The 27,833-nt window shown below is 44.6% G+C and overlaps 1 protein-coding gene across 1 annotated transcript; it reads left to right on the top strand.

The window, feature by feature from the left end:
* Nucleotides 1–669: 669 nt before the first annotated feature.
* On the top strand, nt 670–27,770 carry MCMDC2 (minichromosome maintenance domain containing 2). The gene is made up of 14 exons (XM_067553659.1): nt 670–978; nt 1,098–1,228; nt 1,323–1,382; nt 1,737–1,932; nt 9,991–10,113; nt 10,250–10,357; nt 11,571–11,699; nt 13,114–13,351; nt 16,112–16,317; nt 17,470–17,636; nt 18,084–18,260; nt 25,000–25,142; nt 26,013–26,122; nt 27,212–27,770. The coding sequence occupies exons 1-14, from the start codon at nt 879–881 to the stop codon at nt 27,376–27,378; spliced, it is 2,055 nt and encodes a 684-aa protein (XP_067409760.1). The 5' UTR covers nt 670–878; the 3' UTR covers nt 27,379–27,770.
* Nucleotides 27,771–27,833: the final 63 nt, after the last annotated feature.

The following is a 27,833-nucleotide window of genomic DNA, read 5'->3' as shown; positions in this document are numbered from 1 at the left end:
AGGTCAGGACTAGGGATATAAAAATTAGTTTAATAAACTAAAAATAAACATTCTAAAAATAGAACAGTTAAATACATGGGGGTGGGGAGCCATGCTGGGCTTGACTCCTCACTGCCAAGCAAGCAGTGCTTAGCTGCGGCTTCCCCGCCACACATGCAGAGCCGTAGCTGGGCAGCGCTCGCTTGCAAGGAGCTGAGCAGAGCCCAGCTGCAGCTCCCTCCCCCCACTGGGCTCCATGCCTCCCCATGAACAAGAGCAGCTGGGCAGCTCTCACTCACAGGGAGTCAAGCCTAGCTGTGGTGCCCCCACCCCACTGCACGTATGGGGGAAGCCACGCTGGGATTCGCGCCTCCCCAAAAGCAAGAGCTGTCCAGCTATTCTCACTTGGGAAGAGCTGAGCCCAGTTGCCCCCCACCAGTTAAATGGTAATCAGCTGTTTAAAATGCCACAGAACTCTCGAAGACTAACAAATTTAATTTTTGTAGCAATAAGCTTTCATGAGACTCAGCTCACTTCGTCAGATGCAGAGGTCTACCGTATGCCCTACCTTTGTAAGCTTATGCCTACAAAAATTAAATTTGTTAGTCTTTAACGTGCCACAGAACTCTCGTTGTTTTTGCTGTATACAGACTAACATGGCTACCCCTCTGGAATTGTTTGTAATGTTCTAGAAGAAGGCAATATTTGTCTTAGTTTAGTTTGCTGGCTCCTGGTTTCACTTTTTATAGATGTGATGTCTTTGTGTATGATATATATATTATCCTTACTTATTTTATTATCACAGATTTCCTGAGTGCTGACACTAGTTCCACCACCTATTGTTTATATTAATATATTCTAACATTTTGATAAGAGAGAGCAAAGAGCTTCACTGGACGATGAGACCAGATCTTCTGAAAATGAAAGAGGTTGCTCTTATTTATCTTGACAGGAGTGGTGGTCTTCAGAAATTTGTGGATGATTGCAAACGATATAATGGTACTGTTTGTTCAGTAAACATGTTAATATTGACAAACAAACTTGGTTTAAACAAAAATATAATTATTTCCAATGTGTGTGCTCAGAGACACTTGCTCATTGACTCTCTGCTCTTACAGACTCAAAGCAAAGTTATGCTGTCTATCGATTCATTATTTCAGTAAATCCTTCTGATATTGCTGAGTTGGATGCAGTTCTTGGAAATCACATTCTGCACAAACCGATGAAAGCTGCACAGATTTTTCAGGCGGTAATTAAATCTGCATGTTTACAGCAGGCCAAAATGTACTCAACATTTTAAGTCAAAATTTTCTTTGCAAAATCATTTTATTTTTTAATTACAGGTCTGTTTCATAGCTATTAAAACACTGTCATTAATTGAACAATTACAGACAGAGGCCCAAGTGAGTTTACACTTTTTTTCCAGTTTAGATAAAATAAAGTAATTTTCAAGCAATGTTAAGTTGTAGTTAGAGAACTTTTCAGTGTTAATTTTTCAGTTTTCATTTTCATTTTCATTCAATACTCCTATCAATCTAAACAAAAAACAGTTGGACATTTTTACCCAGACATACTCTGGGTATGACAAAGCGGATAAATGTGACTATGAGCTATTTTCACATTATTTGGCATGTCACTAGAATGTTTTTGTAACTGCACCACATTGAGTTTTGTGCATGAGTATTTGTCATTTATACTAAACATTTTAAATAAAAATGTTTTGTGTTGTTTTAATGTAATCCTTTTTCTCTCATGAGATTAATATAGTGCTGAAACCAACACACTTGCCTCCTCTGCCAAGTTATGTTCTCAGCCTCTGTGAGTTTCCACTTGATTACATGTCACAGAGATTTTATATGTCAGAGGGAATAGTGATCGCAATGGGAACTGTTATGAAATACACACAAGGAGCAAGATTCCTTTGTTCTGAGGAAACCTGTCCATTTTCTGAAGGTAAGAAAAAAAATGAGGAATGTTCTAGACTCAAAGTTCTTTGACTGATTAGCCCATTAACTCTAACTCATTATTCTCTCTTCGAGTGTTTGCTCATATCCATTCCATCATAGGTGAGTGCGCGCCCCGTGCACGAGCCTCCGGAAGCTTTTCTGCCCTAGCAACCCCCTGCGGGTCGGCTCCTGCGCCCCCTGGAGTGCCACGCTCATGTCGCGGTATATAGGGAGCCTGCCGACCCCGTGGCCACCAGTTCCTTCTTTCCGCCCGTGACGGTCTTTTGGAACGCTGCCCCTTGCTTTATCGCAAGTAGCAATCTCCTCAACCTGTTCTAGTTATAGTTTTATAGTTGTAGTTAGTTGTTAAAAGTTCATAGTTTTAACCTGTATAGTTAAAAAAAAAAAAAGTAGTAGTAGTTTTAGTAGTTTAAGTACTTAGTTAGCCCTTACGGGCTCCTGGCGCCATGCCGGGCACTTCGGGGTTTAAAGCCTGCGCAGAATGTTCGAAGGCTTTCCCCATCAGCGACCCGCACGATCGCTGTCTTCGCTGCCTGGGCGAGCTCCACAGGAAGGACAAGTGCCGCATCTGCAAGTCCTTCAAACCCAGGACACAGAAGGAGCGAGATGCCCGCCTTCGGACGATCCTAATGGAGTCGGCGCTTCGCCCGGTCTCCGAGCCCTCGGGATCTCCATCGGCACCGAGCGTCTCATCGGTGCACAGCGCGCCCCCGGCACCGACAGCGGCACCGGCGCTAAAGGTGCCGAAGAAGAAGAAGCGGCTGGACCCGGTGCCTATGGACTCCCCCCTGCTACCGGTACAGCAGGGGGTACGATTAGAGCCGACACCGGCGTCGCCACGCAGAGAGCCTCCCCCGACCCTGGGGGGTGGGGGACCTCTCCTGCAAGGGCCGTCGACCCCGGAGGCGTTTGTAGCGGCACGAGCCCTCATGGCCATGCCAACGCCTCCATCCCCCCCTCGGCCGAGGGAGTCAGGGTTGGCGTCTCGGGGTAGATCCGTGCTGGGTTACCCCGGTGGGCAGCGGAGACAGGAACCATCGTCTCCCCCCAGACGGTCGAGGACGGGGGAAGCGGGATCCCCCCCTCCTCGCTCCGACCTTATGTCGTTGAGCACCTCGGTACCGCAGCAACTGGAGCGGTCCCGAGGTTCCGAGAGCGGCCACTCTCCATCGCCCACCAGATCCTCGGCATCCCTCCATCGTCAGGAGAGCCTGCCGGCACCGAGAGAGACTGACCATCCTCGCACTTCGGTGCGTACCTCTCGGCACCGATCTGGTTCACAAGCGGAGCAGAGGCGCTCTGAACATCCGCGCGGGCGCCACTCTCGCTCCCCGGTGCGCAGCTCCTGGCACCGAACGCCCTCTCCTGGCGATGACCGGCACCGGTCGGACTCTCGGCACCGGTCGGGCTCTAGGCACCGAGCTATACGGCACCGGTCGGACTCTCGGCACCGGTCAGCCTCTCGGCACCGTTCGGGCTCTCGGCGCCGAGCTATACGGCACCGGTCGGACTCTCGGCACCGGTCGGACTCTCGGCGCCGCTACAGCCCTCGTCACCGGTCACGATCTCCGGTCCGGGCCCGTGAGCGTTCCCAGGACAGCCATCGCTCCCCATCCGCTGGCAGCCGTCGGGGTCACCTGCCCCGGAACCCTACCACCGGTCGCCGTCGGCGAGGGCCCCCAGAGTTACCCCGAGGCGGTCCCCGGTGCCGCACGCCCGGCCACTCGGAGACTCTCCGGAGCACCGGAGAAGACGCAGCCGAGGGAGAGACCGCTCTAGGTCGCCTGACCACGGTAGAGCCAGACGGTCCCGGGGCCACTCGTCTACTTATAGCCGCTCCCCGCCCCGCCGGCGTCACAGATACCGCCGTAGCTGCTCCCGCTCCTCCAGGAGCAGATCACTGCAGGATCGGGGCAAGGACAAGGGGAAGCGCCCGAAGTCCCGTAGCCCGGCACCTTCCAGGCCTGCAACATCCACGGCACCGGGACCGGTGCCAGCATGGATGCATGGGCCCTGGCAATGGCCATATTGGGGACCATGGCCTCAACAACAGACCCAGGGTGCGGCGTCGGTCCCCTCAGTGGCGGTCCAGCCCCCTCCCCCACCTCCTAGTCAGGACAGACCGGACTCCTCGGATGAGGAGTCCGACCCGATGGAGGGTCCATCTACGGGTCCCCTGCACCAGTCCTCCTCCTCCTCTCCTCCTGACACCACCTCCAGGGACCAGAGAACACCCCTGCCTGATTATAAGACCCATCAGGAACTGCTCAGGAGGCTAGCTGACAATCTGCAGCTCGACCTAAAAGAACTTTCGGAGGAGGAGGATCCTCTTTTCGGGACCTCTAGCTCAGCAGGCCCCTCCCGCGTCGCGCTCCCTGTCCACGATAGGGTGTTAAAGGTGGTCAAGCCCCTGTGGGAGACCCCAGCGTCAGTGTCGGCCACTTCTAAGACTGCGGAACGCAAATATTACGTTCCCGCCCAAGGGTTTGAATACCTCTACAACCACCCCCCCCCCGGGTCGTTGGTTGTAGATGCGGTTAATCAGAGGGACAGACAGGGGCCCAGTCCAGTACACCAAAGAACAAAGAAAATAAAAAACTGGACTTATTTGGTAGAAAAATTTATTCGACTGCGGCATTACAACTCCGCATTGCGAATCACCAAGCGCTCCTCGGCAGGTACAATTTGAACCTGTGGGCTTCCCTCCAACGGTTCCTCCGCGCCTTGCCACCTGACATGGCGGAGGACTTCAACACCATCCTGCAGGAGGGAGCTACAGTCGCCGGAGCGGCCCTCCAATCCTCAAGCGATGCCACCGACGCAGCGGGAAGGGCTATGGCATCGGGCATCGTGATGCGCCGGGCCGCGTGGTTGCAGTCTTCGGGTCTGTCATTGGAGGTGCAACAGGCCATCCAGGATCTGCCTTTTGAGGGCGTGGGCCTGTTCTCGGATAGAACAGACAGTAAATTACACGCCCTCAAGGACTCTCGAGCCACCCTTAAGTCCTTAGGCCTCTATATGCCACAGGCCACGAGGCGCCAGGGCAGACAACGACCCCAACGGCAGCAACAACAGCAGCCTGCCCCTCGACTGCCTCCTCGACCAACTCCATCCAGGCGAGGTCGAGACCGCTTCAGGCAGTCGAACAGAAGAGACCGCCAAGGCCCTGCAGGGGGCTCCCAGCAGGGCCAGCAGAAAAATACCAAGCGGTCCTTTTGACGGGACGCTCGAGGGCAGCCCAGTAACCATCACCATCCCACTGGTTTCCACCCCCCCCTTTATGAACAGACTACATCCCTTCCTCCGAGAGTGGCAGGGAATAACCTCGGACTGCTGGGTACTCAGCATAGTGAGACGAGGCTATGCTCTCCAACTCTCGGCATTTCCTCCAGACTCTCCCCCTACCCCGTCCCTCTTCAGGGACCCATCTCACGAGCTACTCCTCGTCCAAGAGGTTCACTCTCTTCTCCGCCTTGGGGCGGTAGAGGAAGTTCCTCCTTCGGAGAGGGGCAGGGGGTTCTATTCCCGCTATTTCCTTATCCCCAAGGCAAAGGGAGGCCTCAGACCTATTCTGGACCTTCGTCGTCTGAACAGATTTATCAGACGCCTCAAGTTCCGGATGCTCTCCCTAGCCTCCATCATTCCCGCACTAGATCCAGGGGATTGGTATGCTGCCCTCGATTTACAGGATGCTTACTTCCATATTTCTATCCTCCCTGGGCACAGACGTTTTCTTCGTTTTATGGTAGCAGGTGTCCACTACCAATTTTCGGCCCTACCATTTGGCCTCTCCTCAGCACCCAGGGTCTTCACGAAGTGTATGGCGGTGGTAGCGGCCCACCTCCGCCGCAGAGGCGTCCAGATCTTCCCCTATCTCGACGATTGGTTAATACGGGGAAGATCCAGGGTTCACGTACAGAACAGTCTAGCCCTGACCTGCACAACCTGTACCAGGCTGGGCCTGCTCGTCAACGAGCAGAAGTCCACACTTACTCCAGTACAGCGGATAGACTTTATAGGGGCCACCCTGGATGCAGTCCAAGCCAGGGCCTTCCTCCCGCTGCCCAGATTCCAGGCCATGACCGCCATCATTCAGGAACTCTTCAGTTTTCCCACGACGACAGCCAGGCGCTGCCTTCAGCTGTTGGGTCACATGGCGGCATGCACATATGTGGTGAGACTAGCTCGCCTCAAACTCAGGCCCCTACAAGGTTGGCTAACCTCGGTGTACACCCCAGCCAGACATTCACTTTCCAGGGTGGTCACCATCCCAGCCCAGGTCCTAACCTCCCTCATCTGGTGGACGGACCCAAGCGAGGTTCTTCGGGGGTTCCCTTTGCAGACTTAACCCCATCGGTGACGCTGATAACAGACGCTTCAGATGTGGGTTGGGGAGCCCACATGAGCAACGACCTCAGCACACAAGGTCTATGGTCGCCTCACGAACGGCACCTGCACATCAATGTCAGGGAGCTACGTGCAGTTCGTCTCGCCTGCAAGGTCTTCCTCAGGTTCATAACGGGCAGAGCAGTACATGTCCTCACGGACAATACAGCAGCCATGTTTTATATAAACAGGCAAGGGGGGCACGCTCCTCCACTCTGTGCCAGGAAGCCATACAGCTATGGGACCTTGCGGTGAGGCACGATTTTCACCTCTCTGCCTCTCACCTCCCCGGGGTCAGGAACGACGAGGCGGACCGCCTCAGCAGGTCGTTCGTACCCCGCCACGACTGGTCACTCCACAAGGAGGTGGTGTCTTTTCTCTTCCACAAGTGGGGCACTCCCCAACTGGACCTGTTCGCCTCTGCGTGGAACAAGAAGTGCCAGAGGTTCTGCTCACTCCGGGGACGAGAGCAGGGCTCCCTCTCGGACGCCTTTCTAATCAACTGGACGGGGCCCCTGATGTATGCGTTTCCCCCGTTCCATTACTCCCCAGAGTGCTCCTGAAACTCAAGAGGGACAAGGCGAATGTCATCCTCGTTGCACCAGCCTGGCCCCGGCAGCACTGGTTCACTATGCTATTGGACATGTCCATTGCCGAGCCGATACCGCTGCCGAGGCGATACGACCTCCTCTCCCAGGACCGGGGCCGCCTCCTTCACCCGGACCTGGACTCCCTCCACTTGACGGCATGGAGGCTTTGTGGTTAACTGAAGGGGAGAGAGCCTGCTCAACACAAGTACAGCAGGTTCTCTTAGGGAGCAGGAAACCTTCCACTCAGATGCTGTATAAGGCTAAGTGGAAGCGCTTTACCCTTTGGGCAGAGTCCCGGGGGATCTTACCTAGTTCATCGCCCATACAGGCAATCCTAGAATACCTCCTTCACCTAAAGATGCAGGGCCTCGCACTGGCTTCCCTGAGGGTGCACCTGGCGGCCATCTCGGCCTTCCACCGGCCGATGGAAGGGAGATCTATCTTCTCTCATCCTATGTCCTGTAGGTTCCTGAAGGGGATAGAGAGATTATACCCGCAAGTTCGCGACCCGGTACCTCTCTGGGACCTGAACTTGGTTCTCTCCATGTTAACCGGACACCCATTCGAACCCATGGCTACATGCCCTTTGCTGGTCCTGTCCTGGAAGGTGGCTTTCCTAGTAGCCATTACTTCGGCCAGACGGGTCTCCGAGTTAAAAGCCTTGACCTCGGAGCCCCCTTACACTGTCTTCTATAAGGACAAAGTGGGACTGAGACCCCACCCAGCCTTCTTACCCAAGGTGGTGTCCCAGTTCCACTGTAACCAAGACATTTTCCTCCCCGTATTCTTTCCCAAACCCCACGGATCGGAGGCGGAGCAGAGATGGCACTCCTTAGATGTCAGGAGGGCCCTGGCCTTTTACATCGATCGGACAAGGCCTTTCAGAAAGACAACCCAACTGTTCGTCGCGGTTGCTGAGAGAATGAAGGGTTTACCTGTGTCTTCTCAACGCATCTCTACATGGATTACCGCATGTATCCGCACTTGTTACGAGCAGGCGAAGGTGCCGCTTCCCAGCTCAGTGACGGCACACTCGACCAGAGCCCAGGCCTCGTCAGCGGCCTTCCTGGAACGGGTGCCCCTGACGGACATTTGCAGGGCAGCAACCTGGTCATCTGTCCATACCTTCTCTTCCCATTACGCCATTGTACAACAGGCAAGAGAAGACGCGGCCGTAGGCAGAGCCGTCCTAAGAAGGGCTACTCAACAGTGACTCCTACCCGCCTCCATGGTATGGCTACATAATCACCTATGATGGAATGCATATGAGCAAACACTCGAAGAGAGAAAACAAGGTTACTTACCAGTAACTGTTGTTCTTCGAGATGTGTTGCTCATATCCATTCCAAACCCACCCTCCGTCCCTGCTGTCGGAGTCGGCAGAAAGAAGGGACTGGTGGCCACGGGGTCGGCAGGCTCCCTATATACCGCGACATGAGCGCGGCACTCCAGGGGGCGCAGGAGCCGACCCGCAGGGGGTTGCTAGGGCAGAAAAGCTTCCAGAGGCTCGTGCACGGGGCGCGCACTCACCTATGATGGAATGGATATGAGCAACACATCTCGAAGAACAACAGTTACTGGTAAGTAACCTTGTTTTTTCATTAAAAATCTAACACAAATTTGGCATTTTCCTGTATACATTTTTATGTAATTTACACAAGGGAACTGCACTCCCAGGATACTTTTTGATATAGTAAGAGCATCACAATTTTCTGATTTATTCTTCTCAGTCGCCTTATCTATACTACAAAAGGTTTGCCTGTATACCAGCAACACTCCCTAGTGGAGACATCCTATACTGGCAAGAGTTCTTTTGCCTATATAGTTTTTAACTCAGGATAAGATTTTGTCAGGGAGGTCACAGATTTAATGACTAATGAAACTCCATGGCTTCTGCCGCTCCCACTGCAGTGGAGGGGCTGGAACAGCGGCTGTCAGTCCCCATGGCAGGAGCAGCAGTGGAGCTCGGATTGTTATTTCCTCCCCCTCCACCCCCCCCTGTCGTTTTAGTAAGTCACAGGTTGCAGGCATCCATTAATTTTTGTTTATTGCCTGTGATCTATGACATTTACTAAAAATACCCATGAGAAAATCTTAATCTTACTTATAACAGTCCCCCAAACAAAATAAAATACACTGATAAAAGAAATTTTTTTTTTTTTGCTGGTAAACTATTTACCCTAGGGCTTTTTTGCCTATATAAAAATGTTGTAAAGACTCACACCCTCACCAACATTATTATACCAGCAAAAGTTTCTAGTGAAGACCTGGTCATGTCAGACTCCTACCTATACAGCAGGACTAGATTAGGATTGATTCCTTCACAGCAGTCTAGGACTTCTTAAATTTAATAACTTTGATTTCTATAGGACTGCTCCCATGAGTAAAATTATTCCAGTGCTTAAGCTTTTGCAGGATTAACCCCTAAAATTGTTTTTTACAATAATAGTGACTGTGAAGGTGTAAAACAGAAGCTAAATCTCAGTATTAGAATATTGATTGTGGAACACATTTTAATTATGTTTTTAATCATGAAGACATAATAATAAATACACAGTCCTCATGTCATGTAAGTGTTGTATGGAGCACATAGGGACATGATATCTCTGACTGCTTCTCACAAAACCAGGCTAACATGAGGTTAAGAATCTATAATAAGCAATTCTGCCATCCAGTGGTAAAAGTATAATCTAATAAATTTAGTACACCATAATTGTTTATTTTTATTTGGTGACGGGGAGAAGCTCCCAAGTCATAAGAGAAATATACAACATGTGATAAAGGTATTCACCTTAAGAACAGAAATATATGACACTTGAGAATTCCTGATTCTCAATCCAATGTTTTAATCACTCTACCACTCTGATTGGGGATTTAAAATGAAGACTGTATGCTATTTTTAAGAAGTTAGGAAGTTTTCTGAGCTTGTACTTTTTACCAGAAAGTAAACTGGAATAAACTGCATTTGAAACTAATTATATATTTTAAGTAATTTAAAGTCCATTACAAATTATGACTAAATGTGAAGAAATATTTGGCTATATAGTCTATGTAATGCTTTTTAATAGGGTTTAACTATATAAGAGTGCATATACCTGGAGCTACAGAGTCTACAACAGTGAGGAATGATTTTATGTGCAGTTTATGTGCTTCACCACTGCAAGAAGATATGAAATTTAGAGTACTTGGTGGTAAGAATTATGTAGTTTTATTTTTATAATAAAAATATCTTTCTACTTCTGTTCTGTTATTTATTTAGCTTATTCTTTAAATAGTAAAGTACCACTCTTAGGAAATACAACATTCTATATTTGTTTACTTTGTAAGATAAACAGCTAGTTGAAATGATGGATGCAAAAGCTCTGAGTGCTTTTCAAGGATATTCCAACAATAAACCTCATTTCAGGATTCAGTCTTTTACAGTTTTCCTAAGAGGTGAGTAGGCTGTGTGTTCATCTATCCTCATATAAATAAATGATAAAACCGAATGAGATCTATTTAACCAGAAATGTTTTAGAATGGAATGGTATTCTTGTGAAACAGCTTTTTAATTGGAACAAATCCTTGCAGTTTCATTATATACTCATTTCTCTGGACAAAATGGTGAAAATAATCATAGTTCATATTTAGTTGGTGGTGTATGTCATTTTTATCTGGATAGGAACCCACATCTTGTAAGCCAGGCTGTTAGAGAACACATGACAAAATGGGTTAATTCGTATTTATTTTGATGTATTTAATTAAAATGTCCTAGCCAGTTCAGCATCTCACTTCCTGTGTAACTTTTTTCTTCCTCCTTTCTGCTTCCTCTGGTCATATTGTTTTGCAGTAGTGTGACGTTTTTATAACATCCTTCCTCAGTCTTGCCATTTTCCTGATTCTCTCTGGCTTCTGAGGTTTCTAACTTCCATTGCAAACAGTAAAGTATAACTAATGTGAAACGTCAACTACAGGCACCAAAACACTAATCTATTTTTATCACCAAATATTTTTTCAGTACTTTAACCCTTTTCCATTTTTTAAATTCATTAGTTCTGCTTTGATGCTTTTTATCTAATATGCCTATAACATTCATGTATTTCTTTATACTTACTGAAAATTGTATATTAATCCATGTACTCCAAAATAATGAGCAACACATCTAAATAGTGATGTTGTATATGTATAATTACAAAGCTTTTGATGAATACTATGAGGTAATGAATGCCCTCAATTTCCACTAGCTTCAGTGGACATTGACAGGACATAGCATCTCACAGGCTCAGGCCCATAATAGGTTGCACATACCTTATATTAGATGACTATATATGACCATGAGATCACTGCAAATGCCAGAGCAGATAGCAGAGAGTGCAAGCATTGTCTTTTGTGTTTCAATTAAAAACTAACTGCATTCTCCATTTTCTCAATAGAAAATAATCCAATGGCCCATCCCACCCACCTCCCTCACCTGGTGCCCAGAGTTAAAAATTGTCCACATGCATAGTTCAGTTCCCATCTTTAAGGCTGCACTGAAATCAAACTGTTGTATGCTGCTTCCCCTAAATTATATTTTCTAATCTGTACCATTGGTTTAACATATAAATCTTCTAATCTAAGTTTTGGATTTTCTCATCTCCATATTTCCATGTATATTTATTATTTCTAGATGAATTGTCAAACAAAATGAAAATAGGAAACAGGTATAGGTTTATAGGAATTCCAGCCTGCGTACAAACCTGCTCACAAGCTACAGTTTGTATAGAAGTCTACAATATACAGCTCTGTAGTCCAGAAGGTAAGAAAGCTGTATAGTAAATTAAAATGACTAAAAATAAATGATATTCTTGTTAGATTAAAGGCTTGACAGTTAGTGCAGTCTGCTAGTACATGGAGATACAGGTTTGGAAACTACGTTGGTGCTTTCCCTCCAATAACCCTGAATATGGGCTTGTCCTAATTGTTTTTTTGCCCCTGATATTGCTGTCACACAAGAACCAAACACAATACAATTGATCACTTCTGTCTATCCATTTGGGAAACTACAGAACATTATTTATTGCTGTGCTTTTCCAGTTATCTTATTTAAGGGCAGCTGCACCTGTATTTCTCCTCAGGCTTCCAGCTTCTCAGCTCTGGCTTTTCTTGGTTGAAGACCTTTGTCTCACTCCCTTCTGCTGACGGGTGTTTCCGGTCTGCACAGTTCCCTGCCTTCACTGTGTTATTCCCAGTAGAGACAGGTTGACTGCTTGTTTTCTCTTCAGAGATGGTTAACAGTGTGACTGCCCACAGTTACAAGTACCACACAGTTCTTTCTAAGTTAGTCTATTTTATTCTTAAGGTAAAAAGCATTACCGAAAAAACATATTCAAAACAATAAAAGAACCTATATGCATGCTAATAAGCTTACCAGAGATCACTCCATCCCTTATATGCCCTCTGGCAGTAGCAGTCCTTCTGTATCCCACCAAAGGTGGTTTCAAGTTCATCAAAACTTTATCTAAGAACAAGCACACAGTCTAATGGGGCTTCAGTAGGCCACATCCTTCCAATCCTCCCCTAAGGATTAGAGCCTGTCTGTTTGCTGGATCTGGAAAAAGGCACTGAGCCTGTTTAAAACAGGCTATTTAACCAAAAAGCCTTTCTTTTTCTGTTGGTCTCTGGAGAATCCAGTTTGAACTAGTATACGAGGAACTTACCAGAGGGTGGCTTCAAAGGGGCTGATAACTGAAAGAATTACATTAGCATCCCCCTCCTTCTAAAGGAGTTACATACAACTCCACAATAACACATACAGAATTGCATTTTTAATATCACACCCCAAAGATATCAAACCTAACTCAGTAAGAGATAACTTAATTCAATAAGGTTTACCTTAATTCCATAAGGTTTGTCCAGGGTGATACAGATAATCAGTTTGTCAGAAGTATATTTAGATTGTATTTTAGGTGGGCATACAATTTCAATTAATGCAGTCTCTCTCACTCAATACATATTAGTGGACACAGTGTCCTTTACCTGTTTAATAATAGCAAAACTACAATTTTAAGCTGTTCAGAGTCTGAATTTTTGTGTTAGGCTAAGATAAATTCCAAATATACCTAGTTTTTCATTCATTTTTCTGATAATAATCAGAAAATGCTGATTTGTTTTAATTTAATGAATAGCTCTGTTAAAAAAATGTTTATTAAGGTATCCTTTGTTTATATTAGGTATTCCTTGTATCAGTGACAATTTTAAGTATCTGCTATCTTTGACTTCAAGTTCATGTTGGAGGTTTACAGCCATACTTGCCAACATCTTTGCTTCTCAAGTTGTCCCACCAGGCACTTACAATACTCTCAAACTGGCCATATTGATGAGTCTAGTCCAGACATGTGACAGAGACAGTGAGACAGCAGATTACCTGGATCTTTTGATTGTGACCAGTGACAGTCTAATAGCAGAAAGGTAAACTGACACCTGTATTTTCTCTCTCTCTCACACACACACACACACACACAACTTTAAATAAAAGATTTGCCAAGTTTTTTTATACAAAGGCTTAATAAAGGAAAACAGAGTTCAGAGTTTAAAGTATATCCTGGGTTTTTATTCAGCACCTTTTTTTTTTTTTCTTTTTTTTTTAAATAAAGGATATAATTTTTTTATTTCTGAATTCTCCTTTCTTTTGTTGCCAGTGTGCCATGTCTTTGTTATCATACTGCTGAGAGGGAAGCAAACCACATGATGGTCGTGTCGGGCAGGTGCAATCCAGTGGCATTAACTAACCTGTTGCTTATGTCCATGGTGAAATTTAAGGTTTTGCTTTTAACAAGTAAAGCTTTTAATGGACAATCTTCTAATTAACTTGCTGAGTTTTTACCTCAGTCCAGTTTAGCAGATGCCTAATCATAGTCCTTCTAAAGTTGGTATTGAAGGGACTACAATTTGTGGCTATTAAAGCAAAGATTTGCCCCTCTCAGGCCTTAAGTCACTCTGATATAGCCCTTTAGTCTTTCTAAACTAAGTTTTTTTGGTCAAAAATGTCCCACGGTTGTGATCTCCAGTTCAGCTCCATCAGTGATTAACAAGGTCTGAATGGCTGCTAGTATTTTTGTCCATGTGTTTATTTGATCTGAGCAGGGATAATTGGCAGTCATAAAACATTGATGACTGTGCACCCACACCAGTGCACCCACTCTTGCTACTGATGGTGGAGCTGAACTGATAATAGCAATTATGGGAAATCTTTGATAAAAAAGTTTAGCATAGTCACCCCCTCACACAGTCACGATTGGACTCTGAGACACCTATAATACCATAGTAATCATGCAGAAAATAAATACAACTTTTCAACTATGCATGCTTAGATACAATTTTAAATCTCTAATTTTTTTCACAAATATGACTTCATTATCTTTCCTCAAAAAGGACTATAAACATGGCAAAGAACTTTGTTTTCGGCCATTTGAGTTTTATGACTGTAACAAAAGTCAGAAAAATATACATGCAATGGGAGAAATGCTTTTCTCACTATCCCACCCTTTCACAAATGAATATTAACTGAACATGTTTTGTTCAGATTTTTTTAAAATTACCTTGGGTTGAAGCCACGCATGAAAAGATTAAAACAAAAAAAAAATTTTTTTAAAGTTATAAACAACGAAGAGAAATGAGAGAATGGAAACACCTGCTTAACAAAACAATGTGTTGCACCCTATACATGCTTAATTATTGTTATCTATAGAATCTTATAAGTACACATAGCACTTTACAATCTCCTGCTGAGGACTTTACTATTTACAGTAACTTAAAAATATATATATAGGATAACAAAGTAACTTACAAATCTAATCTAAGGTACTTATATGGTTCCCTTTACTGTAATATCGAAAAAAACGAGAGTCCTATTGCACTTTAAAGACTAACAAATTTAATTTCTGATGAAGTGGGTTACAGCCCACGAAAGCTTGTGCCTGCAGAAATTAAATTTGTTAGTCTTTAAAGTGCTATAGGACTCTCGTTGTTTTTGCTGTGTGCAGACTACACGGCTACCCCTTTGGAATGTTTCACCATGGAAGACACTAAATTTAGCTGTATGAAATGGAAATCTACCAACTTCATGTAATATTGAAGAATCTCACAATATTTAAACGTCTTTAATCCTCACAACAGTCTTGTGAGTAGGGAAGTACCTTTGTCCGCATTTTGCAGATGGAGAATTGAGGCACAGAAAGACTAAGGACTAAATTTCCAAAGGTATTTAGGTGTCTAAATACCTTTAAAATCAGGCCGTTAAGTGACTTGTCCAAAATCACACAGGAAATTTTTGGCAGAGCAGGAAGTTGAACCTGGGTCTCCAACAACACCCTAACACTGGACCAGCCTTCTTCTCAAACTCTCCTGCCTCTCATGCTTTAGGAGGCTGAGCTTTGACTGGCTTGGAATCCATTAGACTGCCAAGATGATGGCATATTCCTCCATATTTATATTGGGACAAAATCCACCTCCATCTTTTGCAAGCATGAGGGACTCTCACCACAATGGAACCAATGTGGTTCCATTGCATATGGGAAGCAAAATTTGGCTCCCCAATCTGCATGCCCTAGAACACAGTTCAATAGTGGAAGTCCCTGCATCCCTGTCTGAGTCTTTGGGTCCACTACTGTGTGGATCAATAGACCTTTCTCTAGTCCCCATACAGGAGGCAAAATGACAGGACTACTGCAGTAAAGGCTTGATCCTACATCCTTTAAAGTCAATGGTAAAGCTCCCAGGCCATTGCCTTCAATGGGGCAGAATCATGCATTAGCAATGTGGGACAATAATTCAATCCCTCCTCTGACCCAACTCAGAATTTTGCCTTGTATGCTAGACCAATTTAAGAATATTAAATTAGAATACAGCTGAAAATGTATGCTTCTTCAAGTAGTTAGTGGTACTAGAAGGAAACTATTAAAAATAAAAGGAGCAACTATTTACAAATAGTGCCCCTTTTGTGATTGTCTATGAGAAACCTGGGTTTTACCTTAGTATTCAGAAATATTTTATACTCCTATAAAAGGATTTGATTTTGATAATTTTTTTCTTTCTACCTTATTTAAATTATGTTCCTACCTGTGTGCTTTTAATACTGATTGTATAAATACCACTAGTTTTTGTAAAGGGAAATAATTTAACTATATTTTTGCAGGTGTTGCAAATTGCTGACAATTATTTTTTCCCTAGGCTTTTGAATTACAGTGTTTGTCTTGTGGCCCGTGGCATACGGCACCCAGCATCTAGTGACATTTTTCCTACTGTGTCCAAAGATAAGCATGGAACTGGAACTGCTAGCATTCAGGCTTGCAGTGCTCTGCTGTCCAAAGGTGGTATCTGCTTCATAGGAGACTTGTTGTCACATAAAAAGGATAAACTTGAACTTCTGCAGTCAGGTAACCAGCATAAAGCCATTTTGCCTATACTGAGCAATCAGAAGAGGGGAGAAATCAGTGCAAGAGGATAGACAAGTAGAACCATGGCTAGACATTGGGAGAGTTGGGACCACCAGGTCTTAAGAAAGCTAGTTTCTACAATTTGTCCAGGGCTCTTTAAATCCTAACTGCAATCCTACTCTTGTGCACTCTTGACAGAAATGTTATTTCTCCCTAACTGCTGAGAAAATAACATTCTGTATCCTTAGAAAACCTCATATAGTCCCCATATAGTACTGGGGAAGGTTAATAAGATTTTTACATGAATTGAACTTAAAGAAAGGCATGACAGGATCACACAGACTTACTACATTAACTATTTAAATGATAGAAAACTAGCTTATGCAGGATACAAGCCCCAGCAACAAAGAGCCCTCAAATTATATTTAGGAGTTGATGCAAACTAAGCACATTTTTGCATGGTGTGGTATGTTTGTTGTAGAGAACGAGCCTGTTTTTCAAATGGGCACACCTTTGTCTGTATCACAGCTATAGTAATTTGAACAAAGCAGGACAACATAACCCTATCTGTATTTGTTTAACATACATACAGAGCAAGGGTGGCATCTTAGGGCTAGTTAGTTTACCAACAGACTGCAAGCACATTACAGTGCCTTGTATACACCTATCTAACTGAACTGGTTTTTATCTGAGAAAGTTTTTGCAAAGTGGACTAGACATGCTTTCAAAAGATATAGCCTTGGCTATTGATATTACTCTGCTTTTCTGAAACACAGATGTAACTTAAGTGTAGTATGCTTACTTATATGCTATTCTGAATCTTCTGTTTTTGAATATGGAACCAAGTGCTGGCTTTAAATAAATAGCTCCCGCTGTGGCATGTTCTTTCCCCAGGGATATGATAATCTTAACCTGGAGAGTACACAGGTTCTTGCATGCATGAATATTTTCTTCATCCGCCTACACTAAATGCATTGATTACTTTCACATTTTTGCATCAGTTGCTTTGACGAGATCCTGACTTTCCCATAAAAAAGTACAGTATATAATTGTAATTATCCTCAGATCCTGTAATTGGGATTAGAGATATAATGTTAAATACTACAGTAGTTTAATTTAAATAAGTAATAAATGTATTGTTTGACCTGATAGTGCTGGAGAGCAGAACTACTACAGTATTCATTCCTGGAAAGAAGTATGGAGAAGATGTTGACCAACAAGTTATTCTTCCAATTCAGACCAGTTTCTGGTCTTTTGTAGATGTGGATTCTTCTTCCAAAAAATATGTACAAAAGGATAACACTCTAATTGGCAAGCTGGTAAGACGTATACTTTGTTATGGCAATAATTGCACTATAACAACAGTTTGCAGTTGCAGACGATTCTACATGTAAAACAATAGAGGTGAAAACAAATAGGTGGCATCTAAGCACAAGCCACAGAGAAGTCACTTTAAAGCCCATACCCTCTAAAATAGGCCAGCTTTTCTAAACACAAAGTCTTTATTTATTCAAGGGTTTTATGCTGTTCCTTCAGCCTCTGAATAAACAGGATTGTAGAATGTGTCCATTGTAACATTAGATTTTCCCCCTCCCCCAAATAGTAATTTCATTCAAAATACATTTGCATTTGCTCACCTATAAGAGAGGACAAGACCCCGACACGTTCTATACAGTATAACCAGAAGTAAATTGATTTTTTCAGTTGATTGAAAAATAAAGAGTTGAGCTTTTCAGTCATATTGCTTTGTGTCTTATTCTGTTTAGGACTTGAGATCAATATCTGCTAACCTTATAGATGCTTTTGGGATTTTGATACACTGCAACGAATTATCTTGCCAACCAGCTCTTCCTCTTTTGGATCATATCTTGAAGACAGCTATTGATCCAAAAGAATTACCTTATACCAACTCCCAGAAGTTCAGAACACAAGATTATGAAGAGGTAACTGGCTACAGTTCAGAACAAAATTGTATTTGATAATCTAGTACTAATACTTGGCATGATACAATTTTCCGGAGATGACTTGTATACTTCTGGACATGCAGATATTAACTTACTATTCCATGCCCCATTCTGCTCTCACTGAAGTCAGTAGGAGTTTGCAATTAATTACGTTGATAAAATCAATTTGCCTATCTATAAAATAGTGGGTGTTTTCTGAACATTTATCTAGTGGAGGTAGCACTCTCTCAGTATCTGTCCCACAAAGCACAGACTTACTATAATACAACAGATTTAATCATGTTATTTCCAGAAAATCCACTTTCTGGGAGAGTGGAGGGAAGAAGGGTGCCTCTTCCAGGAAGGAGAATGCAGGTATATATTATTGGAGTACAAAGATAATGCATAAGCAAAACAGCTACTCCCATTTAATACATTTCCAAAAAAAAAAAAAACCACACATCAAAGAGAGGCTCATTTACTAAAATTTACAGCAGCCTATTTGTGCAGGATGGACAATATAGTTATTGAATTCAACATGGTCCAATCCCATACTAGCCTGATGCACATTTGATACTAATACAATATTCATGTTCCTCCACCATTGAAGTCACTTCAAATTGTAAAACTTTGACTTGGAATTAATCTGATTTCATCCTAAAGCACAGTGAGAAAATGTCTGTTAGCAAGAAAAATAGCTTTTACACTTTCAAAAAGTGCAAAAAACAGTTACCTTTTGTAACTGTTGTTCTTCGAGATGTGTTGCTCGTGTCCATTCCAAGCAGGTATGCGTGCGCCGTTTGCATGATTGTTGGAAATTTTTTCCCCCCAGCAGTCCCCGTCGGGTCGGTGCAGGTGCCCCCTGGAGTGGCACCATATGTAGGGCCCTGCCGCCCCGCCAGTTCCTTTTTGCCATTCAGCTCCGACAAAGGGGGTAGGCAAGTGGGTCTTGGAATGGACATGAGCAACACATCTCGAAGAACAAGTTATAAAAGGTGAGCAACCATTTTTTCTTCTTTGAGTGCTTGCTCATGTCCATCCTAAGCAGGTGACTCCCAAGTTGACCTTAGGAGGCGGGGTCAGAGCTCACGAGATGGCTGTCTGCAGCACAACCCTACCGAATCCCGCATCATTCCTAGCCTGCTGGGTGATGGCATAATGTGAAGTGAACATATGGATGGAGGACCACGTAGCAGCCCTACAAATCTCCTGCGTGAGAATTTGCACCAATAATGCTGCCGAAGTTGCCTGTTCTCTGGTTGAATGTGCTGTCAAGGGTTGGGCTGGAATCTTAGACAAGTCATAGTAGGTTCTGATACAAGAAGTAATCCATGACGAAATTCGTTGGGATGACACCGGATTGCCCTTCACCCTGTCTGCCACTGCGATGAAAAGCTGGTTCGACTTCCGAAACGGCTTGGTACACTCCAGATAGAATGCTAACGCTCGCCTAACATCAAGCGAATGGAGGGCACACTCCCTGCTGCTAGCACGTGGCTTAGGGCAGAACACCGTCAAAAAGATGTCCTGACTTGTATGGAAGTGGGAGACCACCCTGGGGAGGAAAGCTGGGTGAGGGCACAGTTGCACCTTGTCCTTGTGAACACCGTATATGGTGGGTCCGAGGTCAATGCCTTAAGTTCTGACACTCTCCTTGCTGAGATGATTGCCACTAGGAAGTCTACCTTTCAGGACAAGTACAGGAGGGAGCAAATAGCCAGAGGCTCAAACGGGGGCCCCATTAGCTTACTAAGCACCAAATTCAAGTCCCAAGCCGGGATGGGGCGACAAACCATAGGGTAAAGTCGTTTTAGACCTTTAAGAAAATCTGACACCATGGGGTTGGCAAAGACCGATCTGCCTCCTTCTCCAGGATGGAATGCAGAAATTGCTGCTAGATGCACCTTAATTGATGAGGTAGCTATCCCTAGCTGTTTTCAGGTGCAGCAGGTAGTCCAGGATAAGGGGCAACGGAGCCCGGTCTGGAGGAGTACCGTTTGAGACGACCAGATAGAGAATCTTTTCCATTTCACCGAGTATGTCGCCCTGGTGGATGGCTTCCGGCTACCAAGGAGAACCTCCAGCACCTGCTGTGAGCACATGGCTTCCCTAGAGCTCAGCCATGCAGCCTCCACGCTGTGAGGTGGAGTGAGCCCAGGTTGGGATAGCAGAGCTGTCTGTGGTTCTCAGTGATAAGGTCTGGGACCAAAGGCAGAGTGATCCGAGTGTCTATGGACAGCTGCAGCGACACTGCAGAGCCTGGGCCAAGCTGGAGCTATGAGGATGACTGAGACCCTGTCTCTCCTCACTTTCAAGAGGACCTTGTGAATCAGAGGGAACTGCAGGAAGGCATATGACAGGAACAAGCCCCACGGGAGAAGGAATGCATCCACTAAGGAACCTCAGTTGTGGTTCTGATAAGAACAGAATCGATAACACTTCCTGTTGGAGTGCGTCACAAAGAGGTTAACTTGGGGAAATCCCCACTTTCAGAAAATGTCTTTTACTATATCCAGGCAGAGAAATCACTCATGGGGAGTGAAGGAGTGGCTGAGGTGTTCCGCTAGTTCGTTCTGGACTCCAGGCAGATATGACGCCTCCAAGTGGATGGAGTGGGCTATGCAGAAGTCCCACAAGCTGAAGGCTTCTCAGCACAGGAGAGAGGAGTATGCTCCTCTCTGCCTGTTTATATAGAACATTGCTGTGGTGTTGTCTGTCATCACCAATATGACTGTCCCCTGAAGCTGAGGCAGAAAAGCCTGACATGCCAGCCGGACCACCCAAAGCTCCCAGACATTTATATGGAGTGATGGCTCATCCGCAGATCACAGATGTTGCATTGTGAGTGAACCGAGGTGTGCCCCCCCAACCCGGAGCCGAGACATCTGTGACCAGCACCACTGATGGCTGCGGAGCGGCAAATGGGACTCCCCTGCAAACCAGCTGTGGGTCTAGCCACCAACCCAGGGCTTCCAGCACTTGACGTGGAATGAATATCATCTTGTTCAGTTTGTCCCTGTGGGGACGATAGACTGATGCGAGTCACAACTGGAAAGGTCTGAGTCTTAGCCTCGCATGTCTAACCATGAAGGTACATGAGGCCATGCAACCTGGAAGAATGAGACAACTCCGAGCTGTGGTGGTGGGAAAGCTTCTGAAGCCCCTTATCAATGCTTCCATGGTCTGGAAACGAGCCTCCAGGAGCTACGCCCTGGCCTGAATCCAAAACTGCCCCAATGAACTCTATTCTTTGTACCGGTTCCCATGTGGATTTGCTCTTGTTCAGCTGGAGCCCTAAACTGGCGAAGGTCGATCTCACCAACACGACATGGGCACGCACTTGCTCCCTGGAATGCCCCGTGACTAACCAATTGTCCAGGTAGGAGTACACCTGAACGTGGTTCCTTCTCAGGAAAGCTGAAAGGATGGCCATGCACTTGGTGAAGACCCTCGGGGCTGACGAGAGGCCTAACGGGAGGGCTGTGAACTGGTAATGTATGTGCCCCACTACGAATCTGAGGACTCTCCTGTGAGGGGGGAATATTGAAATATGAAAGTAGGCATCTTTTAGGTCAAGGGTGGCATACCAGTCCCCTGGATCCAGAGAGGGAACGATGGAGGCAAGGGAAACCATGTGGGATTTTAGCTTCTTTATTAACTTATTGAGGTTCCATAGGTCCAGGATAGGTCTGAGTCCCCCTTTTGTTTTGGGGATCAGAAAGTATCTGGAGTAAAAACCCTTTCCCCTCATGTCCAGAGGGACTTCCTCCACTGCCCCGGCAACAGTTGATGCACATCTTGTATGAGAAGTTGCTAATGAGGAGTCCCTAAAGAGGGACAGGGAAGGGGAGTGGGAAGGTGGGGAAGAAGAAAACTGAAGGGAGTATCCCAGCTTCACTTTGTGTAGGACCCATCTGTCCAATGTTATACTGGCCCACGCCCAGTAGAAATGGAATAGCCAGTCCAGGAAAGGAGGATGAGGATCCAGGTACTGAGCTGGAGTGTCGCCCTTGGGCATGGCTTCAAATGTTCTGCTTCGGTACCGAGTTATTTGCCTGAGCCCCTGCCCTGGTTATGCAGCTAAGGGGTTTTGCGTCTGCTATTTCTACCCCTCCTCCTTGAGAAGTCCTGCCTTGGCTGTGAGGAGTAGAATCTTGGCTCGGCTGAGACTTAAAATGCTTCTGCTTGGTAGAGGGCGTGTGGAGCCCCGGGGATTTAAGAGTTGCCCTGGAGTCCTTGAGACTATGGAGCTTTGAATCCGTCTGCTCTGAAAACAGACCCCCTCCTTCAAATGATAAGTCCTGAATTGTGGACTGAACTTCCGGCAGGAGGCCCGACACCTGTAAACAGGAGCTACATCTCATCACTAACCCTGACATCATGATGCGTGTCGCTGAGTCCGCCGCATTGAGCACAGCCTGCAGCGACGTCCGGGCCACCACCTTGCCTTCATCTATCATAGCTCCATATTCTGACTTGGAGTCAGGTGGGAGAAGGTTTTTAAACTTCAACATCACCTCCCATGAGTTGAAGTTATACCTGCTGAGGATCGCCTGCTGGTTGGCGATCCTCAGCTGGAGCCCCCTGGTGGGTAGACCTTTCTTCCAAACAGGTCCTGTCCTTTGGGCTCCTTGGACTTGGGCATTGGACCCTGCTGCCCTTGTCTTTCTTTCTCATTTGCAGCTGAAACCACCAATGAGCTAGCTAAGAGTGTGTGAAACAAGCATTCGTTTCCCTTGGAGGGCATGAAATACTTCCTCTCTATGCCCCTCACTGTTGAGGGAATCAAGGTGGGAATCTGCCACAAGGTCTTTGTTGTGGCCTGAATTTTCTTAATGAGCGGCAAGGCTACCTTTGAAGGCCCTCCTGGCATCAGGATATTCACCATCAGGTCCCACTGACTCTTTAACCTCCTCCACTTGCAACCCCAAGTTCTGAGCCATCCGTCTTAGCAGCTGCTGATGGGCTCTGTTGTGCATTGGGACACGTGTGGTTGACGAGCCCGCCACCGCTTCGTCTGGGGAAGAGGAGAATGAGGCTCTTGGCCTGATGCCAGCCTCCAGTATCTCCTGGTCTGGTTCCTCCACATCCCCTTCAGGGCGCTCCTCAGTGCCAGCGCCTTCCCTGGCACCGTGCTCTTCACTGACCCTTGCCGCAGGCTCCTTCTTCCTGCGATCACGGACCTCAGTACTGGGAGGGGCTCTGCGCTCCAAGACGTGGGACGTCTGTATCTCTGACACGCCCGAGTAAGGGCCTCTTGACTGTGTTCCCTGGACCTGGTGGTACACCCATGAGGTCCAGAACCCTTTACAGATTTTCGCAGGGCTTAAAACCTTGGGCCCCCGGCATGCCCCAGTGCTCCAGGAAGGGAAATACCATGAATGGGGATGAACTCCCTTAACTAATTCGCTTGCAAGGCGAGGAAGCTTCGACAACCGTCATTGGCGATAAGAAGGCACTGAAGGGGTGGCGGGGCGACAGAGCCCTATATTCAGCCCTATATTCCAAGGGATGCCTGCACCGACCCAACAGGTATGGCTGGGGGAAGAACCTTCCGACAATTGTGCACGCAGCACGCGCAAACCTGCTTGGAATCAACATGAGCAAGCTCTCGAAGAATGGATGTTCTAACAAGCAACTTCATTTTGTATCTTCTCTGCACGAGGTTGCTTTTTTGGGATTCTACATTAATTTTTAAACATTAGCGACATATCACAGGCTACCACTGGCACAAGGAGCTACCAGCTCCTTTGTTGTGGAGTCAGATTCTCATAGTAGCAGCAGAAGTTCCAGTGACAGCAGATGCTCAGTGGCCAGTTGAACAGTTACTTACTATCTGACTGACAGCTTGTATTTAAAATTTAAACTAGATGTTATCTCACTGTCCAGTGCAATGAAATCACCAACCCGTATCTCAAGACAGTGAATGTAAGGAACAATTTTTAAATCAGAAATTGGATTTTAAAAGTTTAATCCTGAAAAGTCATCCGAATTCAGGTATGGGGCAAGCAAATTCATTTCCAGTGACCTTACCCCAGCCATTACAGCTGAATTTGGCCCAGGGTTTCATAATTATAGGCTAACAAACAAAACGACTATCTCAAAAATGCAGTAATCTCCACAAATATGCACCAACTGTAATGTCCTAAATTACATGTATAGATTAAAAATAAGGATAGCATGCAAATCTGAGTATTGACAGTCACAAAACACCTATTATGTTCAGAGTTCTAAACCCTTTTAATACTAAAAGTAATCTATTTCATACACATTTGAAATCATGTATATACTCTCCTACTAAACTCCATTTGTTCTCCTGATTTCTGAAACACAATAGTGTTGGTAAATGTAATTTAAAAAAAAGTAGATCTCCAATATGCAGTTTCAACAAGATTGGCACCTATTAGTTTAGTGCATGCTTATTTCTAATTAATATTTCAGTAGACTAGAGAATATTTAAAATGATTGAGGGAGGGTCCAGCACTTTTATTTAAAATTAATAGATTAGTGAACAATTACTTGTTTCTACATGAGACATAGCCATCGTATTGATGCGTAAATGGTCATAATCTTTTCTAAAAATTGTGTTAATGTGGAAAATGTTGTCTATATATATATATATATATATATATATATATATTAATACTATGCAACTGATGTTATATGAGTAGCAAAATGAGCTTTGGATGTATGTTTTCAACAATATTCCTTAAATATTTAAAATTTATGCTGTCTTTAGCTTATTGTATTTGCTAAGAATTTGCACGTAGAACTCAGTTCAGAAGCAGAAAGACTCATTCACGGCTACTACCTAGCAAGTCGCAGAGTCAGAACAGATTCTGTTCATGGATCAAAACTATCAGCATCTGCACTGAAAATCCTGTACGTTTTAATTTTCCTAATTAAATTGTTTAACTTCTCCATGCCTCAAATTCTCTATCTATAAAACTGGTAATAATACTTGCCTACTTTGGGGTTATAAAGGTTTGGTTTTTTTAAATATGAAAACATGGAGCTCTTTGGATGCCAGGGCCTTCAAGTTTTCATAGTCCATGGTCAGGGGTGGCCAAACTTACTGACCGAGACCTCTTTCCCCACTGGGCAGAATCCTCTAGCCCCACCACCCTGCCTCAAGGCAGAAGCTCTGAGCTCCTAACCCGTCTGGTGGGTGGGGTATGGGGGGGTGAAGGGGCACAGGGGGCTCTGCAAGACACGTAAGTGTAAAAGAGCTGCATGCAGCTCACGAGCCACAGTTTGGCCATCCTTGGTACAGTAGTTTACTTAGTATTTATAATTCTAGGATGTTTGTATTTCCTGAATTTGTTTTGGAGTAGCTCCAGAAATGTTTTTGTTCATTTGCCAGGCCTTAAAAATAATGGCTATTAAAGTAACTAATATTGAAACAAATGTCAATGCAATAATTATGGTCCCCTACTAGTGTCATATGTGAGGAAGTTATATGTGTATTCTCAGAATACTGTGATAAGTGATGCACAAAATAGTTGTGTACATATTTGGCTGTGATGGAATAAATGGTGTTACATTGCCCACTAGAAATCATTTGTGTACCCCCACAGCATTTAAACCTGTAAAACTTGAGCACTCTATTGTATGAAAAAGCCACCTTGAATAAACTACAATGGTGCTATTGATTGCCCTCATGGTTAGCTTTTTATTTAGTCATTGCAGTGCAGTGTACACCAATGGATTTTGTGTAATATATTTTTCTGAAACACTGACATTTTGTCTTAGGGTTTCATTGTCTGAAGCACATGCTAAACTGAGTTTAAGGAGGAAAGTACTTGAGGCAGATGTGTTGATTGCTGTCTTATTATTTGAATCATCTCTCACTTTAAAACAGGGTAAGAACAAATAAGTTTTAACCGACTAGATGTTTGTTAGGTGAGTATTCGGTCTAAATAGATTCTTTATATTTGGTCAATTTTAACATTAAATTTAAACAATTAAAACTAGATGAAAGATACACTCAAGTTTTAATTACAGCATCTTAAATTTGGATATAAATACCTAGTCTTGTCTCCACTAGAACTTATGCCAGCAAAACTTTTGTCACTCAGGGGTGTGAAAAAACATCCTCCTGAGCAACATAAGTTTTGCCAGCATAAGCACTTGTGTGGACAGCACTATGTTGGCAAAAGACCCTCTCCTGCCAACATAGCTACTGCTGCTTATTTAGGTAGTTTTATGATGTCAGCAGAACTCTCTCCCGTCAACATAACATGGTTACTCAAGCACTCATGCCAGAAAAGCTTATGTCGCTCAGAGGGGTGACTTTTTCCACACCCCGCAACTCCCTCCAAGTGACAAAAGTTTTGCAGACAGAAGTGGTAGTGCAGACAAGGCCTTAGTTAAAGCCCTGTTTCCATGCTAAGACTAAAGTAGCGAAGTTAACTTGATAGGAGAGAGAATGCTGAAGTGCAAACACCAGTCTGAGAAGCAGGTATTTAGGCTGTACTTGGCTTCTCAGACATTTTACAGCTTTTCTTCTACTCCTTCCCTTATTAGAAAAGTGGATTTCCCAAAGACACTTTAGATATCATTAATACTTAATCCTGCCTCGAGTGCAGAGGACTGGACTGGAAGATCTCTCGAGGTCCCTTCCAGTCTTACAATTCTATAGCCTGATCTACAGCACAGTTATGTCAACGTAAGGCAGCTTACGTTGACCAAATTATAGGAGTGTCTACACTACAGCCTTGCTCCAACAGATTTCAAAGGATGACTTATGAAAAGAACACTAACCACATTATATAATATTTCTACCTTGTTCTCAAAATTTGTCTCTAAAAATGCTCTAGGGGATTTGGTATGGCATATGAACTTTACACTTTCAAATGTCACTCAGATGAAGCAGAACCGTTGGTCAAGAGCATTTTCCAGTAGTGCACATGGAATCTATTAACATTTTCAATTGAATTCTTCTTTTGTAGGTGCCTCTATATTTTGTGTCGCTCCAAATGCAGTGTTTCCATTTGACCTCGATGATGAAAACTCTCTGCAGCAAAGAGATGTTTATCTGATGCAGTGCCATCAGCAGCTGTTACAGTTTATTGCCACATATGGCCCTGGAACACACATTACTACTAGTGAAGAATAAAGAACCCTCTGTGAAAGCAGAACTTGTTCCTATTTCAAAATATAGATTTGATTTTTTTGGAAAATGTAATCTAAGTTAAAGTTTTACAATGATGCTGTTGCAAAGTGTATATGAAAGTTGATTTTTTTAATGAAATTGCTGCTCGTATAGATAAGTTTATTGTTGCCAACATAAAATTAAACAATTGTGCACATTAAGTTTCTCAGTCTGAGCATACCACTAGACTGGTGGCCTCTCAAAGCTGTGGCCTCTAAAGATAAGATGACCCAGAGAAGAAAATCGAAGTACCATATTCATGCAGCTGGTAATACCAAGCAGGTGGCAATGTTCATGCCCCCCCAAATATTAAAAATGTACTAGTGGATGGTAAAGTATAATGGAAATGGAGTAAACCAAAAGTTTTAATAAAAATGGTTTTAAAAACTCACTGCTGTAAAATTGTTTCAAAAACTAAA

Source organism: Emydura macquarii, unplaced genomic scaffold (genome assembly GCF_026122565.2).
Source record: "Emydura macquarii macquarii isolate MOO-44397 ecotype Brisbane River unplaced genomic scaffold, CSIRO-AGI_Emac_v2 contig_1477, whole genome shotgun sequence".
NCBI classification, from domain to species: Eukaryota; Metazoa; Chordata; order Testudines; family Chelidae; genus Emydura; species Emydura macquarii.
This window is presented reverse-complemented; position numbering and strand designations above follow the sequence as displayed.

Excerpts from the sequence above, each read along its gene's own strand:
- MCMDC2 (XM_067553659.1), top strand. The coding sequence starts at position 879 with ATGAGACCAGATCTTCTGAAAATGAAAGAGGTTGCTCTTATTTATCTT. Across the intron at positions 10,114-10,249 it reads GAAATTTAGAGTACTTGGTG|ATAAACAGCTAGTTGAAATG; the intron begins GTAAGAATTATG and ends TTACTTTGTAAG. Across the intron at positions 18,261-24,999 it reads GAACACAAGATTATGAAGAG|CTTATTGTATTTGCTAAGAA; the intron begins GTAACTGGCTAC and ends TGCTGTCTTTAG.